General features: G+C 51.0%; 2 protein-coding genes across 4 annotated transcripts; one reads left to right on the top strand and one right to left on the bottom strand.

Moving 5' to 3' along the window:
* Positions 1–2015: 2015 nt before the first annotated feature.
* SYS1 (SYS1 golgi trafficking protein) lies at positions 2016–6392 on the top strand. Of its 3 annotated transcripts, none has more exons than XM_061209507.1 (4): positions 2016–2168; positions 2526–2633; positions 3958–4025; positions 5159–6392. In XM_061209507.1, the coding sequence occupies exons 2-4, from the start codon at positions 2535–2537 to the stop codon at positions 5397–5399; spliced, it is 408 nt and encodes a 135-aa protein (XP_061065490.1). In that variant the 5' UTR covers positions 2016–2168; positions 2526–2534; the 3' UTR covers positions 5400–6392. The 3 variants fall into 3 exon arrangements, with proteins under 3 accessions (XP_061065490.1, XP_061065489.1, XP_061065488.1); XM_061209506.1 differs by having other exon boundaries at positions 2484–2633; XM_061209505.1 differs by having other exon boundaries at positions 2392–2633.
* Positions 6393–11487: 5095 nt separating this feature from the next.
* TP53TG5 (TP53 target 5) lies at positions 11488–14973 on the bottom strand. Its single transcript, XM_061209675.1, has 5 exons — positions 14926–14973; positions 14530–14604; positions 14197–14327; positions 12219–12714; positions 11488–11493 (listed from the first exon to the last, which is right to left on the bottom strand). The coding sequence occupies exons 1-5, from the start codon at positions 14971–14973 to the stop codon at positions 11488–11490; spliced, it is 756 nt and encodes a 251-aa protein (XP_061065658.1).
* Between the last annotated feature and the right edge of the window lie 2225 nt (positions 14974–17198).

Here is a 17198-nt window from a genome sequence, read left to right as displayed (position 1 = left end):
AGGAGATGGGGTGGAGAAGGCCCAGATGTGACTTGAGGGGGCCCAACTCAGGAAGAGACACACCATCTAGCACCTGGAAGAAAGAGGAAGCTGCCTGCCGAAACTAAGTTGAACCTCTCAAGCACTTTTCCTGAGCCTCTCTTCCAACCTCTCCTTAATCCCTCACCCTGAACCACTTAAGCCTAGGGATTCACTGCTCCTTTCCCCCTTCCCACTATCCCACACATATTTCACCTCTTCCTTTCTATCTTTTTTCTTTTTTAGAATTCTGGAATGGTATCTTGGTGTTTGGAGTCAGGTGTCCTGGGTTTGAATCCCAGCTCAGCTTCCTATGAGCTCTCTGACCTAGGTAGAGTCAGGCCCCACTCTCAGAGCCTCAGTTTCCTCACCTTTAAAGTGGGGGATAATATCTACCTTCTCTGATGATGATGATGATGATGATGATTTTGGCCATTGTGGGATCTTAGTTCCCCGACCAGGGATCGAACCCAGGCCCTAGGCAGTGAAAGTGCAGAGTCCTAACCATTGGACTGCCAGGGAGCTCCCATACCTTCTCTGATTATGAAGATGAAACAAGATCACATAGATACTTAATAAACAGAAGATGTTTTCTCAGAAGCACTAGATCATGTGAGTCATTAATACACCAGAGAGATTTGGTGAGCTGAAATGAGGTGCCTACAAGAACAGTTGAACTGGAAATCACCTCAGAAATCTTTGAGCCTTAATGACTTCCAAGCTGGAGTCCAAGTGAACTGTTTACAATATTTCCAAATGATAAGGGAAATCACACACTTACTCTTGATAGCATCTCAAGTTTCTTTACCTTTGTCCGGAATTGTAACAACTCAAGCTGATAACATGGCTATCACATGCTGTTCAGAAGTTCTGATTGGCAAGTTACATGGGTCTTTGGTAAGCTTTTTTTAATGGGAAAATAATTAGTGGAGGGTAGATTAAATGATGGAAGACATTAACCGTGTCTAACTCCTCATTTCATAAACAGGGAAGCTGAGGTTTAAAGAAGAAAGTGGCTTGCTAATCACACAGCTAGTAGAGCAGGCTAGAAAACCTGGACTCTTTTCCTGGAACCAGTTACTTCCCTTCTTTCCATTCCGGAGAAGGGGAACCTAGGATCAAGGAAATCGATGGGTTTTGGTCTGCTGAGGCAGGAGTGAAATGACTCATCAATTTGCTGTGGCCCTTTCTCTATTCTTGACTCATTCAGCAAATATTTACTGACTGTCCACACTATTTGGACTCAGAAGAGAAGGCAGAAACAGCTATGGCGGCAGGCAGCGTTGGGATCTGCTTCCAGGTATGACTTCAGAACCTGGGCTTTTTCCCCCCATTTTAAATACATATAGATATATAAATATAAATGGATATCCACATTATAAAACACCCACTATTCTGCCTTCTAATACAGTTAGGTTGTGTCTGAGGGCAGGGGCTGTCTCATTCGAACGTGTGCAAATTTTCCTGGCACTCAGTAGGGCACGAAATCAGTGCTGTGGCATTGGAAACACCTGAACTCTAATTCTGACTGCCACTAATTCTATGTCTTCGAGACAGTGTATTCCTTTCCTTCTCTGGCCCTTAGTTTTACCATCTGTAACCCGGAAACAGTGGCAAAATCATGTCTGGAATTGCTGGCAAGTTCATTTCAAGTTATCCCAGGATTTAACTAGGAGAAAGAAAACGTTGGGAATCTAGGCTGAAAACAGAGTCGACATTATCACCTCGTTAATTCCCAAACACCTTTCCCTCGCCCTTGACCACTCCTCTATCTTCTACCCTAGCCGTCCTCCTTTTCTTGAAGATTTCCCTCTAGAGGGCACGCAAGCTCTACCGTTCTGGTGCCCCACTTCCGTTCGCCTTCATTATTTCTTGTGCGCATGTGCACACTTCGCTTCCGGGCTTCCCTACCTTCATTTAGGTGGCTCAGCCGAAGACCGCACCCGCTACGCCTGCGCAATATCAGCCCCGCCCCTCCACCGCTGTCCCCGGAAACGCTTCCTTCCTACGCAGCCGCTACAGTCGCAGCAGCAGCTGGAGCTTTGCCTCTCTAGGCCGGTAGGGCCTCTCCTCCATGGTCCTGCCTGTCAGCACCGTTTCGGGGGCCAGTCGGTGAGGCTGGAAGCTTCGATCCTCGAGTCCGTCACCCGGTGAGTGAACCCCACAGGAGCTCGAGTACGAGCGGGGCCCGAGCAGCTGCTGGAACGGGCAGGATTTCCCCTCACTACGGGAATGGGTCTGTCCGCCCCGGCCTCCCCACCCCCCCCACTCCCGGAATGGGCTCGCCCCCTCGGTCCCAGTCCCTCCTCCCGGACGGGGCGACGTTGCCATGGTGACGGCCGGCGGGCTGAGGCCCGGCGTGTGTCCTCTCAGGTGCCGGGGCGGCCCGGGGCCCATGGCGCGGCGCTGGCGCTGACCCAGGCCCGGGCGGCGGCCGGGCCCCGCGGGCCGGCATGGCGGGCCAGTTCCGCAGCTACGTGTGGGACCCGTTGCTGATCCTGTCGCAGATCGTCCTCATGCAGACCGTGTATTACGGCTCGCTGGGCCTGTGGCTGGCGCTGGTGGACGGGCTGGTGCGCAGCAGCCCCTCGCTGGACCAGATGTTCGACGCCGAGGTATGGTCCCTGGGCCGGCGCGGGCGGCGTCTCGGCCTCACCGGGGGGTCTGACACTACTGGGCTCTAGACCTGGCTGGGCCACCTTCTCGCTTTGTGGCCCTGGGAAAGGGATATCACCTTTCTGAGCCTCGGCTGCCCTATCCATAAAATGGAATGACACGGAGGCAGATTAGTACAAAGGAAGGGGCCTGCGTTCCAGGCAACCTGATACATCTCCTTTCTGACACTGAAAAAGTGACTTCACTTCTCTGAGCCCCAGATTCTCGGGTGCCAAATTGGGGACGGTGGGATGGATAAAAGAGCATTCACGGAGTATAATGGGAACTTCCTGGACTTTGGAGTCAGGCCTCTAAGTTCCATGTACTAGTTGTGTGACCTGGGGCGAGTGTTGTCATCTCTCTGAACCTCAGTTTTCCTGTCTGCAAGATCATGAGACCGCTGGCATAGAGGTCGTGGACTGCAGTACAAAGAGCCTGGCTTTGGATTCAGAAATGCTTAGTGTCCAATGTAGGCTGAAACATACCAGCTGTGGGATTTTGGGCAAGTTGCTTTATCTTTCTGAGCCTGTTTCCTCTTCTGGAATAGAGTAATCCTCAGCAAAATGTTATGAGGGCCAGAGGGGCCTAGGAGTAAGAAAGTGCCTTATAAAGTGTAATGGGAGGGTGGAGAGGTGTTTTGCTTCAGAGAGGCAGCTGTGGTATATGGTAATAAGCACAGTTCTTGGAGCCAGGAGATCTGGGATGGAATCTTTCCTCCTGCTGCTTATTCTTTATGTAGCCCTTGGGCACGTTATTATCCAAAAAGAGGTAATAGTAAGCAAGTTATTATCCAAAAAGAGGTAACAACAACAACAATAACAACTTTATGAGGTTGTTGTGAGGATAATATGAGATGATGAATGTCAAGGCCTTTGAAAGCTGAAAGTGTGCAGATGTTTGGTATTGGATAGTACCGTATGGACAGTGGTGGAGGTCGCTCACCCACCAGGTGCCTAGTAGTACCTTCTTAGGAGCCTTGCTGAACCCCGTTCTAACTCTTTTGCTGTTTATTTACCCTGTCACTTTGGGCAAGTGACTTAACTTCTTTGAATTTTTATTCCTCCTTTGTAAAATGAGGATAATGATCCCTTCCCGGCTGCTGTGAGGGGTCAGATGAGATACAGTGGTGGATGTCTGTAAAAGCTGCCATACAGATGAAGAGGCCTATTGGCTTCTGTGGTCCTGGAATGATGTTTGTTCCTGAGGGGGGCTGCTGGGGTCCTGGAGCCTGGGGCTCTGCCAGGTCACTTCTCCAGCATATTTCCATTTGTGATTCCCCCTCAGATCCTGGGCTTTTCCACCCCTCCAGGCCGGCTCTCCACGATGTCCTTCGTCCTCAACGCCCTCACCTGGTGAGTATCACCAGTTTTGCTATCCAGCTTTTGGGGTCTTTGCACTGGAACTAACTTACTAAATTTGGACATGAAACAGGCTGGCACTTGTTCCTGGGCAGTGGTGGATTAAAATGGGTGGCACAGGCCAGTTCTGGGACTGGCTCCGCTATAGGGTTTCTTTGATCGCTGTTTTGACTTAGCTGGAAAGCTCTTATGTCACTCTGTGCATGCTGCCTTGGGACAGCTTTCATCTCCGATCACTTCCCTGATGTGGAATCAGATGAGGAAAGGATTGGACTGGGAGTCAGTCTATTCTTGGCCCATGTGCCATTGGCCAAGTTCCTTCCCTTCTCTCTAGGCCTTGGGTCCTCATCTGTACCCTGAGGGCTTTGACTGAGAGGTGGTTTAGGGAAGTGATTAAGAGCTTAGGCTCTGGAAGCGACTCACTTGGCTTTGACTCTCAGCTTTACCACTAGTCTAGTGACTGTGGACAAGTTAATCTGTCTAAGCCCCAGTTTCCTCATCAGTAAAATCAGGCTAATAATATTACCCACCTCATAGTGGTAAGGGTTACATGAGTTAATTCACAGGACGTACTTAGAATGATGCCTTTCACATTACTGTTCTTGACCTTACACTGGAGGTTGAAAACTGGTGGGGTGACTTTGACCTGAATTTGGCTCCCAGACATGTTCTTTTTGGCTTACACACTTGTCAACCCATGCAGGGTGTTTAAGACTTTTTTCACTTAGTTGAAAATCAGGATATTTTACGTTAAAAATACAGATTTCTGGCTTCTCTTAAAAAATGGGATGATCGATTGATTCCAGGCCAACATTCTAGCATGGTGACTTGCCTAGCTGCAGACCCCACTTTAGATGAAACATGTATGCTTCATGCTGCCACAATCCCTTTGAGTGGCAGCTGCATTGATCATCAAGCTCGTACTTTTTCCTTCTCCCCAGCCTGATCCACTCTCAGCATCACCTGCCAGGTTCCTCTGGGCATCTGATAATGTAACCCCTGCCTCCCACTTCTCTCGCTTGCTTCTGACCACTATGCTGTCATCCTGATTGTCCCTGCTCCCCCAAATAACCTAATCTAAGGCCAGGACAACCCAGTGACAACTCACTGCTGTCCTCTCCCCACAGTGCCCTGGGCTTGCTGTACTTCATCCGGCGAGGGAAGCAGTGTCTGGATTTCACTGTCACTGTCCATTTCTTTCACCTCCTGGGCTGCTGGTTCTACAGCTCCCGTTTCCCCTCGGCGCTGACCTGGTGGCTGGTCCAGGCCGTGTGCATTGCACTCATGGCTGTCATCGGGGAGTACCTGTGCATGCGGTCGGAGCTCAAGGAGATCCCCCTCAACTCAGCCCCGAAGTCCAGTGTCTAGAGTCGGGTCCTTTGGACACCCAGCTGGGCACTTGACACCTTGGGCTGCTCCAACTGTCCAGATGAGGGCCAGCCCAGGCCTGAGAGGAACCCGGGAAATGTGAAGTCTCTGTTGGTGTGGGAGAGAGAGTGAGGCCCCGTCAAGAAGGCAGGTAGCAGGCAGGATCACAGCTGCAAGAGCGGCCTCTGTCCACTGAAGCCTTGGTATCTGGGGGGTCGGCAAGGGAGACCTCTTTCAGGGTAATAACAGAATCAGAACCATTTCACTCTTGAGCCACCATAACCTGTCACCAGCCTGTTATTTTAAAAAGGAAAAAATAATAATAATCAAGGATATCTGATCACAGTGAACCACTCTTCTAGCCATCTGTCTTACCTCCCTGGGACAGCTGTTAGCTTTGCCATGCTGCTGAACTGCAGCTATTCTGTTTGGAGCAACACTTGGTTTCTGGATCCAGAGCCACAGAAAGAGATGTAGGCGCAAAGTAGCAGGCTGCTGTCAGGGAGAGGACGGCAGGTGGAGGCATCAAGCAGAAGGAAAACGCACAACCTGTGTCCTGCAACACACGTGTGTGTACACCAGTGAACCCGTGACTGACTTTCTTCCGGTTCTCTCTACTGGGTCTCCACCCTGCTGCCAGCTTTCAACATAGCAGGCCGTAGGACCCAGAGAAGAATCTTAGCGTCACTCCCCATCTAACCCTCGAACTAGAGTCACTGCCTGTTCTCTAGGAATGACCGGGCATCCCAGCTCCCACTGGACCTCCGTTCTGGCAATAGTTCCCTTTTCCTGCCTTGTTTGGAATTACACAGTGGGAAGGGTACAGTGGGCACCCAGACACAGGAAGCCCAGCCTTCCAGCTTGAGGTGCACTTGATAGTGCCGAGGGAGATAGGAATCTGCTACTAAGATTTTTCTTTGGGGTGGAGTGTCCTCTGTGAGGGGCTTACAGCTGCCCTTCCTGTGTACATAAATACAGTATTTTCCACGGTTCTGCCTGTGCTTATTTTGTAATGCTGTGCTCGGGACTGGGAGAGATCAGCATAGCCAAACATTCTTTATAGCCAGGAGCTATGAAGAATGATTAGGCCACCTTCTTTTTTTCCTGAACCCGAGTATTCCTCCAGCTGGTTAAAACACTAAGTGCCGGGGACACCTGTGTCCCACCCCCGCCTGCAGCCTTCTCCGCCACGCCTTGGGTGAACTGCCATGACTCTCGGTACCTTTCCCATTTGCCAGTGACTTCTGAACGTGCCCAGTGGAATGCACTGGTCTAGACCCATTTCTGCCTGGAAACCATTGCTGCTCCCCTTTGGGTCCTCCAGAGCCTGCCTGAGAGAGCTGGCAGTGTTCAGCTTTCAGTGTTAGGGCTACACAGTTGGGGACTTCTGCCATCTCCCCGGGAAGCCTTTCTAGCCTCCTGGCTCCCAGCCCTGCAGAATAGGAAGTTGAGGCCAACAGGATGAAGGTTTAAGAGTGAACGTGCCTGGGCAGAGGCTGGGAAAATGCTTGGGTGAGGCACCTCAGTAACTCAGGGCACTCTAGCCAAGCTGGGAGGAAGCAGGTTGTTAATGGGATTCCGATCCTGGCTGCGGGGTCCAGGAGGTATGACCAGCTGAAATGGCTTCCCCTGGGTGGAGGGATTTCCCCCCAGACACCCCAGACTCTAAAGGCAGGTGACTAACTTTATTTTGAGGAAAGCCTCAGAGCGCTCACATCATGTGGCCGCAGCCTCCCGTGGCCAGCTCTGGCGGTGGTAGCTCCAGCTGTGTTGGCACACCTCTTTGGGAGTTTCCCACAAAGGCTGGTGCCGTCCTTCTGCACATCTTCGATGACAGATCTCTGCCCCTTGAGTGTCAGTTGGATTTATGAAAACTGCCAAAGGTCAGGAGAGCCAAGGTGGGGTTTTTTTGTTTTTTAATAATATCATGACTAAGCTGAATGACAGTTGGGGCTCAAAAATAGGTGAGTTTCCTGAGATTTTTATGAATTCTAAAGTGACAAAGCAGTGTCTGGAGGCAAGTTCCAGAGAGGACTGGGCAACGGAAGTAATAAATAACATCCACTGAGTGCTTCATAAAGAGATGTCCAGCAGTAGACTAAGTGCTCTACATCTCCTTGCTCACTTAATCTTCACAACAACCCTCTGAAGTAGGAAATAGCATCATCTATATCTTACAGATGAGGAAACTGTAAGGAACTTGCCCAAGGTTACATGTTAGGAGCTGGCAGGCAGAGCCAGGATTTGGGTTCCGGTAGTGACGTTAATAAACTAATTCTGAAGACATTAATAGTTAAAGATGTTTAAGTTCTTATTGGTTAAACAATCTGTACCTTATAATCATACTTTCTCATCCTACTGTATTGTTTTAAATACTAAGGATGTAAAAAGCTCTATAAATATTACTTGCTTTCCAAGAAAAACTGATAGGCAGTACATTAAATATGGCCACAGATTTCCAAGTGAACATAGGAATGTTGGAAATATTTTTATTTCCAAAGGATAAAGGAAAGTACCTAGATCAGAAAATTACCTCCACCCTACCACTGAGTTGGTGTAGCTCTTGACTTTCTAGGGGTCTGACGTCTAGACCCCCCGGCCCCCCGCCCCATCCCGTCCACTACCTGAACTCGGGCCATTTGGAGAGACAAGTGGAGACTAGTGCATAGCTGGTGCTCAGAATAGTTTATAACCCGCAAGAAGGACGGGAAAGGAGAAAGGGATATCTAGCTCAGAGGGTGCCTCTAACCCCTAGTTCTAGGCAGGCCTGTCCAGATCAGAGCCAAATGGGGGCCAGAATGGCAGCCAGCAGGCACCAGTGAGGCGGGAAGCTCCAGGTCCCCGTGAGTCTTATATGAGGCACGGCTCAAACAGGTTAGGTTCCCCTGGAAGCAGAGCCTTAGACTCTCTTCAGCAACTCCCAGATCAGGGTAGCTTCCTTTTCGCAGTCCCCGGGGGTAGTCAGCCTGTAGCCCAGGGACTACAGCCTCAGGGGCAGGGGGAGGAGAGGCCAGTTCCGGGCACAAGAGAGGTTCTTTGTGGAGAGGGAATTAAAAGCTACTGCGTGCTCGAGGTTTTCTGTAGGAAAGTAGCAAAGGATGGTGGAACAACATTGAACAAGGGGAGTAGAGGGAGCTGAGAGTTTTAATCCCTGACCTGCCTACCTGGCCAAGCCAGGGAGAATTCTAGGGGCCCAATGTTAGAAGGCTTTAGAGAGCTGCAATGGAGTGCAAGGTTAAGTCCTGGAGTCCCATTACCAGCTGTGAGACCTTGGATAAGCTACTTAACCTTCCCTGGGTTGAACTTCCCTGAGTTTTTGTGAGGATTCAGTGAGATGTCATAATGTAAAGCACTTAGTGCTGTGCCTGACGTATAAGAAAGTGATCCATGAATCTAAGCAGTTAGAATTATGGGACCACCGCCCCCTTCCCATTTTACAGAGGAGATATCTTTCTTCAAAGCCTCAACTGTTAGATGGGGGACAGGCTTGCCCATGACCTAGGTACAGCCACCAAGTATTGGGCTCCTATGTTCCATGCACTGTAAAGTGATTTATGTTTCTAACTTAATCCAATGAGATAGGCACCACTGTTTTCCCCATTTTGCAGACAATGAAACTGAGGCTTAGGAGTAAACAGCTTTCCCCAGCATCAAACAGCTCATAAGAAGCTAGGCCTGTCTGCCTCAGCAGCCTCATCCCCATTCATATTCCAATCATGTTTAAGTGGTACATGGCCCAGATTGGGAGAGGGACAGTCTCCGGGATCCAGATGCTATTTTGTGAATGTGAACATAAGATTGGCTTTTTAAACAAGCAGCTAGTTCCCTAAAGGTGGGCAGTTAGGCAGCTGCTCATAAGTGAAACAGGGCAAGTACTGGCTTTATTACAGCATGGAGCCCTGGAAAAAAGGCCGAACGTTCAACATCCCACAAACTGGTTTCAACTACATCAAGCCTGATTTGCCCAAAGCCCTCTGGAATGGCTGTTAGTATCCCTCTTTTAATAAACAGATGGAATAGGCTCCGAGAGGTCATGTGACTTGTTAAAATTCAAACATTAAAGATTTTCCCCCAGTTAACTGTTAGGGAGCCATTTCTCCCGTGGTCTCTTATCCCTGAGATGATGGGTTGCAGCATCCTGCCCAAATCAGGATCTGACTGAGCCCTGAAGAGGGGCCTCAGGTTGAAGTGGTTAAACACTGGGAGAATGGTAGTGGGGAGACCCTAGTTCTGGGGTTATGGGAGGCAAGTTGCCTGAGCCCAAATGCCAGCAGGTTGAAGGGATAAGGCTGGAAGGAGTGCACTGCTGGGAGTCATTCACAGGCATGAGGCCTGCATCCTTGCTTCCCCAGCGGCACCCCGGCCACGCTGGGTCCCAGCCTAGGCACACAGGCTTCTGTCTGCTCACTTGATGGCATTGCCCGTGGGCAGCTGGGGCCCAGCTCTGGCTCCCAATTGGGCAAAGCAGAAGTTGCCAATCTCGCCTAGGCTCAGGCCATTCGGGCCCCCACTTGGGGCTCCCCGGGGAAGGTTCCCATGAAGACTAGTGCGTGCCCCCCCCACCCCCACCCCGCCACACACACACAGGGTTTGGTTTTTTGTTTGGGAGCGCGCTGCCCTAATCGCCCGCTGATAGAGCACGCTGGACAGAAGTTTACTTGAAGGTTGATGGAACGGAAGGTGCTTGGGAGGAAAGATCGAATAGAAGGTTGATGTGATTGATGATGCCCAGCAAGGGAACCGAAATGGAGACTACCCAGGAAATGGGCTGGATTGCAAGCTTAGCGGGAAGACAGCTTGAAGTGAAGGTTAAGGGAGTGGAGTTTGCGCGGAGGGGGCGGGGCGGGATGCTCGGGACGGGAGCGCCGCGCCTGGGTGGCCGCAAGTAGGGAGCGCGCTGCGGGGGCGTTAGGTCGCCATTCCGAGGCTGAGCAGTGCGGTGCAGAGCGGTCCAGCGCCAGGCCCCGCTCAGGCTGTTCTCGCGGCCCGGTTTCCGCTGGCGGATGCTCAGTCACGGTGCTGAGCCCCAGTGGAGAGGAGGGGTGCGAGCCGGCCGGTTTAGCGGGAGCCTTTCCCATCCTTCTCTCTCCCTCCCAATCTGAGGATCTCCATCATTGCCCTGGCTCCCTGGGAGTGAGGGTGGAGGGCTCTGTGCCCCCCGATGGCTCTGCTGCTCTCCCGAGGGCGCCCGCTGCACACAGCCTGTCTCCAGGGGGATACGGAGGATCAGGGTCATAGTCTCTGTCCAGAGAAAGCCTGGGCCCCCTCTGTTTTCCTCTCCCCACCTGCATATTCAGGGCCCTGTGGCTCCTACCGACAGAGGGTGACCCCGACCGGACTTAGGGTTGGAGGATGGACGTGCTGTGTCCCACGGGAGCAGTAGGATGAAGTACCAGTTCCCCGCCTGACTCGGTGCTTTCCGTGACCCAGGCGGGGCACATTTCACATTTCCGGCTGGCATTTATTGACAGCCGGAGCCGTGATAATCAGGGCGCAATGCACGTGCGTGACGGGCTGGATGCTGCGTTGCACCTTTCCCCCTTCTTCGGGAAATGGAACGGGGAGCAGCCAGGAGACCTAGATTACAGTTCTTGCTGTGCCACTTCCCAGCGGCGTGAGCCTGCGCAAGCCCTTCCCTTCTCGGCGCCGCGGTGGTTTCCTCCTCTCCTTGGCCTGCAGGACCATTGTGAGGCACCTGGCACCCAGGAAGCGTACAACCAACGCTCCCCTTCTATGACTTCATGGAGCGCACCGCTCAGGAGGCCAGCTTGCAGAGGCGGGGGAGGGGAGCAGCCCGCTTGCTTCTTTGTTACGGCTTCTACACTGACCGTAGGGACCCGGGGATGGGGTGGAATTAACCTGAAGTCGTGATTCACACTCTCCCCCCCTCCCCCACCTTACCTCCGCGGAGGGCCTCTTTCCTCCATCCTTTCCAGCCCCAGATAAAGAGGCAGAGCCAGCGGCAGTATTCTTCAGCGCCATTTGGGAAATTTTATTTGTAGACTCGCGAATTTTCCCGCCCATCCCTCCCGTTCAGATGGTTGCGCGATCTCTGCCCTCTCCGCACACCTCTGGCTCCCATCCAAGGTCACACCTGCGAGCAGAGACCTCAGCGTCAGTTAGGAGCTAAAACCGCCCCCAGAGGGCGCTGGCGTCCAGGGAGAGGGCTCAGGGACCAGGGCGCTGCGGTGTCTGGCAGATTGGAGATGCCCGGTTTGCTGAAGGGGCAGCTTCCCATTCAGCTGGACCCCCAGGCCCATCACCCCCTTCCTTTCTTGGGACCTCAGTGGAGGGGCTGGAATATTTCTTCTTCTTTTTCTTTTGCTAAGGAACTTTTGTTCAGAGTAGGTCTTATTTGAGGCATGAATAAATAAAACAAATGGAGAGTTTATCTAAGAGGGGATGAGATGCAGAAGAGCCTTACTTGACCACGCCCCCTCCCCTTAGCCCCACATTTGGAAATCCCTAAACTCACTTACTCAGACTTCTGTGAGATTCTGAGCCATAGCAGATGGCCCCTCCTGAGGCCTCCAGGCAGTGGATGACCCACCTCAGAACCACACTCCCAGTGCCCTCCTTCCCCAGAGCCCCTACTTGGGTCCTGAGAGGGCCCAGCCTGGCCACTGCCCTGCTGTGTGGACTTGGTCAATGGCTTCCGCCTCTCTGGGCTTCCCTCTCTGGGCATGAAGGCAGGGCCTCCCAGCACTGCCAGCCACAGCCCCCAAGACTCTGGATCCTAAGCCCTCTGACTCTGGGCCCAGCTCAGGGCCTGGCTTGGGGCTTGTGTCTCACCCTAGCCTGGCAGTGGCATTGTCACACCTTGTATGGACGGCCCATTGGCAGCTCAAGTGATGCCGAGCAGAGGCGGGTGCAGCAGCGCTTGACCCTGCGCAGGGCGGATGACCTGCACATCACCCGGGGCCCTGGGAGGTGGACTCGTGTGGGCAGCCCCTCAAACCAGATCCACTGGTCTGCTGTTTCCAGCTGCTTCATGTCCTTCATGGGAGTTCTGTACTGGCGGGTCTTCAGGAAGACGACTCGGGGGTCCCCAGTGGGTGATTGCCCCTCCTGGGCTCCAGGGTCAGTGGGCAGGCCATGACCCTTTGATGTCACGGGGACCTCAGGCTCCATCTGCCCCTCCCTCTGTGGCACTGCTTTCTGTGCCGTGTGCCTCTCCCCCAGTGCCGCCTTGGGCCTTGACTCCTCAGACTCCCTTAGGGGCTCTGATTTCTTGGAGTCCAGTTTCTTGTTGGGACACCCAGCCTCCTGAAGATCTTTGTTATTTTGTTCTACATTATCCCAGACGTCATCGTACCTGGCAGGGAGAGGAACGGCAGTCAGCAGAGCAAGACCAAGGCCCTGGTCCTCCAGCTAGCCCCGAGATGGCTGTTCTGCAGTCAGCTCAGGGAGCCTGTCAGGAAAGCTAGAGAGAGCCTCAAAAGAAGCTTCTCTACCACTCAGAGGTCTTGTTCCTGGGGGCAGGGGATGTGGTGATAAGTACCGCCAGAAGGGATGTGAGAGGTTGGAAAGGCCTGAGGCAATGGCTAGTAGTTAGGCCACCTAGAAATATATATTGCCTGCATCGGCCACTAGGTTAAGGTTCTGCCTCTTTGGATTTCAATTGATGGAGTGGACTGGTCCAGTGTTTTGTTTTCTGTTTTGTTTTTTTTTTCAAATTGTGTTCCAAGAAATCTTAGAAAGTATCTCAAATGACCACCCCCCCACCCCTGGAGGGGAAGGGTGAGGGGCAGGATAGCTTCCCTCCAACAACGCAGTTGGGGCTTGGGGACAGAAATTTGAAGAGAGGCTCTGCTGCTTTAAAAAGGGTTGGAAATCGCTGGGACTAGATGATCCTGACCCTTCTGGCTCAGTGTTTCCTGAGCGCCTGCATCTAGGAGGCCAACGCAGAGGGAGGAGGCAGAGGGGTGGAGTTAACTAGAGGTGTTAGGAGACTTTCCCCAGGGGTGTCTGTCATAGACTGAGTCCCCTGCAATGTGGCAGCCCCCGTCCTAGCTGAGTGTGTGTGGAGAGAGAGAGGCCTCAGGCTCAGGATAATGACAATACTGAGGTTAATAATGGCCACCGCTGATTGGGTGCCCACTGGGTGTCAGGCCCAGGACCCTCACAACAGTCCTGCAAAGCAGGAGGCAGGGAAGTGGCAGAGCGGCTTGGAGAGCACAGGCTTTGGAGACAAACTGGGGTTCACATTTGCTTCTGCCTCTTACCATCTGTGTGATTTGGGGCAGGAAAGGTAACCTTTCAGAGCCTTCGTTTCCTCATCTGTAAAACTGGGATAATTCCGTCTACCTAATAGGATTTTTGTGAAGAATAAACTAAGTGGGAAAATGCTTTGCACTTAGCAGGTGCCTCATGTCAGCTTTCTTAGCATCCTGATGTGACTTGTGAGGAAACTGAGCCTCAGCAGAATGACTAGTTTGCAGGTGAATCTCTGCGTGGTGTTGACTTGGGAGAGGCAGAAGGGGTGGCCCCTCTTGCTCAGAGCACCAGGTGGTGGTTAGTCCCGTGGTTGGATGATGATGACCAGGGTGATGACAACAGCTCTGATATCAGCTGGGAACGGCTTCCAATCCTAGCTCTGCCACTTCCCAGTCCAGTTAACGGGACGAGTTACAACATCTCTTAAGCCTCAGCTCGTCATCAGTAAAATAGGGCTAATAAATAACTACCTTTCTCGCAGAGCCTAGTCAAAACGCAGGTTTTGCCTTAGCACGGTGCCTGTTCCTAGCAAAGGTGGCTATCGGGCCCGTGTTAGGGGCCATGGGCGGGCCATGCTCACCCGGAGGAGACCCCGAGCATCTTCGGAACTCTGAGCAGTGAATTCCAACACCTTCTGGCCAGGTTATGCAGCTCTTGGGTCCGAGGGTTCGAGCTCTTGAGCAGCTTCAAGAGCGACAAGTTTTTTAGCACCTGCCAGGGGCGAGGAGCCAGAAAAACGGAAGCTTCAGCTTTCCTGGGATAGCGTCCCACCCCGCCCCCCGGACTTCGGCTCAGCTCAGCTCCGGGCAGGGCCAGGTGACTCCTTCCGGGTCACTCGGCCTGGCAGCCAGGAGCACCACTGCATGGGGGCTCAGGCTCTCCTAAGCAGACACCGGAATGGGGCACCTCTCACCGCTTTAACTCGGTTCCGCGCAATTACTTTGCTGACAGGCTGCTGTATCTTGTCCTGTGCTTCCTCATCTTGCATCTGACAGAGAGAGAGGGAGAGAGAGAGAGAGAGAGAGAGGGAGAGAGAGGGAGAGAGAGAGCGAGAAGGAATGCTAACACAGTAGGAACCCCCCGAACGCCTCCATAATGCCTCCCCATTGGGCTGGGCTTGGTGTGACCAACCCTAGACTGGGAGTTTTGTCACCTTGGTTTGGGGGTAGAAACAGGGAGCCCATTCTAACTCTCCTGGCCCCCCTTCACCCTTCACCTCTCCCTCTGCCCCCCAGGCTGGAAGGCCCCCATCCTGGGCATGGTTGGACTCTTTGTTGAGACCCCCACTGGGTCTAGTCCCAAATCCAACCTTGGAAACCACTCTATTCTTGGGCCTCTTCTTTGCTGGTGGACTCATGCTGGAGCTGTGAGGCCTCAGAGACAGCTGGAGCGAGACTGGTACCAGGCACTGCCTGCCCCCTGCCCCTCTCAGCTCAGCCAGCGCTCAGGCTGGGCACCAGGATGATTGTGCTGGGGCTCCCAGGGAGGGGGCTGTGACATCACTGAAATGTGTGACAGTGGCAGGGCTGAGTCTCCAAGGAGTATGTGGGTAGCAGGGGTGGAGGGTGAGTAGGAAACGCCTGTGTGTGGAGAAGCCTAGTAGGTGCCAGGCAGAGGCGTATATTGTCACCACCTCCCTGTGAGGTAGGAAGATTACCCCGTCTTTTTTTTTTTTTTAATAAAGAAGCCAGGGTTCAAAGAAATTAAATAATTTATCCACACAGCTGGATAATGTTGCAGCTGGAAACGTAAGGTCTGACCGTCAACCCATGAAACGTGGGTTCCCAACTATGCTCATCTGTTCATTCATGTCACATACGTTGACTGTGTATCTGCTATGTGTTAGGTGTGTTCTAAGCGCTGGAATAAAAAAAAACCAATTCCTACCATCAAGGAACTTACATTCTAGTGGAGAGTGTGTGTGCCTGTAAAGGTTTAACAATGGGCTCTCTGAAACAAAGTGTGTATGTGTGTGTGAATGTGTGTTTATCATAAATTTTACTGAAAGAAATCTAATAAAATTCTACAATACTCTTTATTGTGAATTCGGTATAGCCAGTTTATTCTTACAGTATACTTTTCTTGAATTTTGTCTAACTCTTGCATCCATAGTCAACCTATGGTTGTAACTGATGAACAAGTGTAGTTCCAACATGAATGTTGATGTAAGAAAGTGAAAAAGTGAAAGAACAAAGATGTTGGAATTCAACGCATTTCTCAGTGACCTGATCGACTTATTTGCTGTATTAAATCACAGTTTTCAAATACCGGGAGTATATTTGCTCAGCTTTTTTTGCGTGTGTGTGGCTATTTACAATGTACAGGCATACCTCAGAGATATGGCAGGTTCGGTTCCAGACCACTGCAATACAGTGAGTTACCTGACTCTTTTGGTTTCCCAGTGCATATGAAAGTTATGTTTACACTATACTGTAGTCTATTAAGTGTGCAATAATAGCATTATGTCTAAAAAAATGTACATACCTTAATTTAAAAATACTTAATTGCTAAAAAACACTAATCATCATCTGAGCCTTCAGCAAGTCGTAGTAGCAACATCAAAGGTCACAGATCACCATAACAAGTATAATAGTGAAAAAGTTTGAAATATTGTGAAAATTACCAAAATGTGACACAGTGACATGAAGCAAGCAAATGCTGTTGAAAAAATGGCGCCTATGGACTTGTTCAACTAGGGTTTCCACAAACCTTCAATTTGTAAATACCGCACTATCTGTGAAGCGCAGTAAAGCGAAATAAAATGAGATCTGCCTGTAGCAGCTATAGACAGGACACATTTACATTTAATCTACGTTAATAACATTTCCTCTATTACTTTCTTAAGGCTAGACCGGGGGTCGGCAAATTTCTTCTGTAAGGAGCAAGATAGTAAATATGTTAGACTTTGCAGGCCATGTAGTTGCAACTACTCAACTGCTCTTGGGATGTGAAAGCAGCCACAGATATGGAAATGAGTGGGCCTGGCTGTGTTGCAATAAAGTTTATTTACAGAAATAGTTGGTGGGCTGGATTTGGCCCATGGCCAACTGCTGGTCTAGACAATCAACAGAACAATAAATCAAAACCTGATTTATCACACTTACCTATTTCTGTGGTGTAAATACTCCTACCAGGGCTGATTTCAAGCTACCAGTGTGATGTCACTGAATGCAGAGTTGAACAGAAATGCACAGTAGCATGCCATTATATATTATATATTTCTACCATATTTCTACAGCTGTAAAGATTCTCAAGATCATAGATAATAGCAAAAGGTAGTAAAAATTAGAAAGTGATGAGTTTGAGCATTTTTCACCTTTGTTTTTATCTTTTATTTTTTAAAAATTTATTTATTTTTATTTATTTATTTTTGGCTGTGTTGGGTCTTCGTTGCTGCATGCGGGCTTTCTCTAGTTGCGGTGAGCGGGGGCTACTCTTCGTTGCAGTGCGTGGGCTTCTCATTGCGGTGGCTTCTCTTGTTGTGGAGCACGGGCTCTAGGTGCTTGGGCTTCGGTAATTGTGGCACGTGGGCTCAGTAGTTGCGATGCACGGGCTTAGTTACTCTGTGGTATGTGGGATCTT

This window comes from Eubalaena glacialis, chromosome 13 (genome assembly GCF_028564815.1).
Source record: "Eubalaena glacialis isolate mEubGla1 chromosome 13, mEubGla1.1.hap2.+ XY, whole genome shotgun sequence".
NCBI classification, from domain to species: Eukaryota; Metazoa; Chordata; class Mammalia; order Artiodactyla; family Balaenidae; genus Eubalaena; species Eubalaena glacialis.
This window is presented reverse-complemented; position numbering and strand designations above follow the sequence as displayed.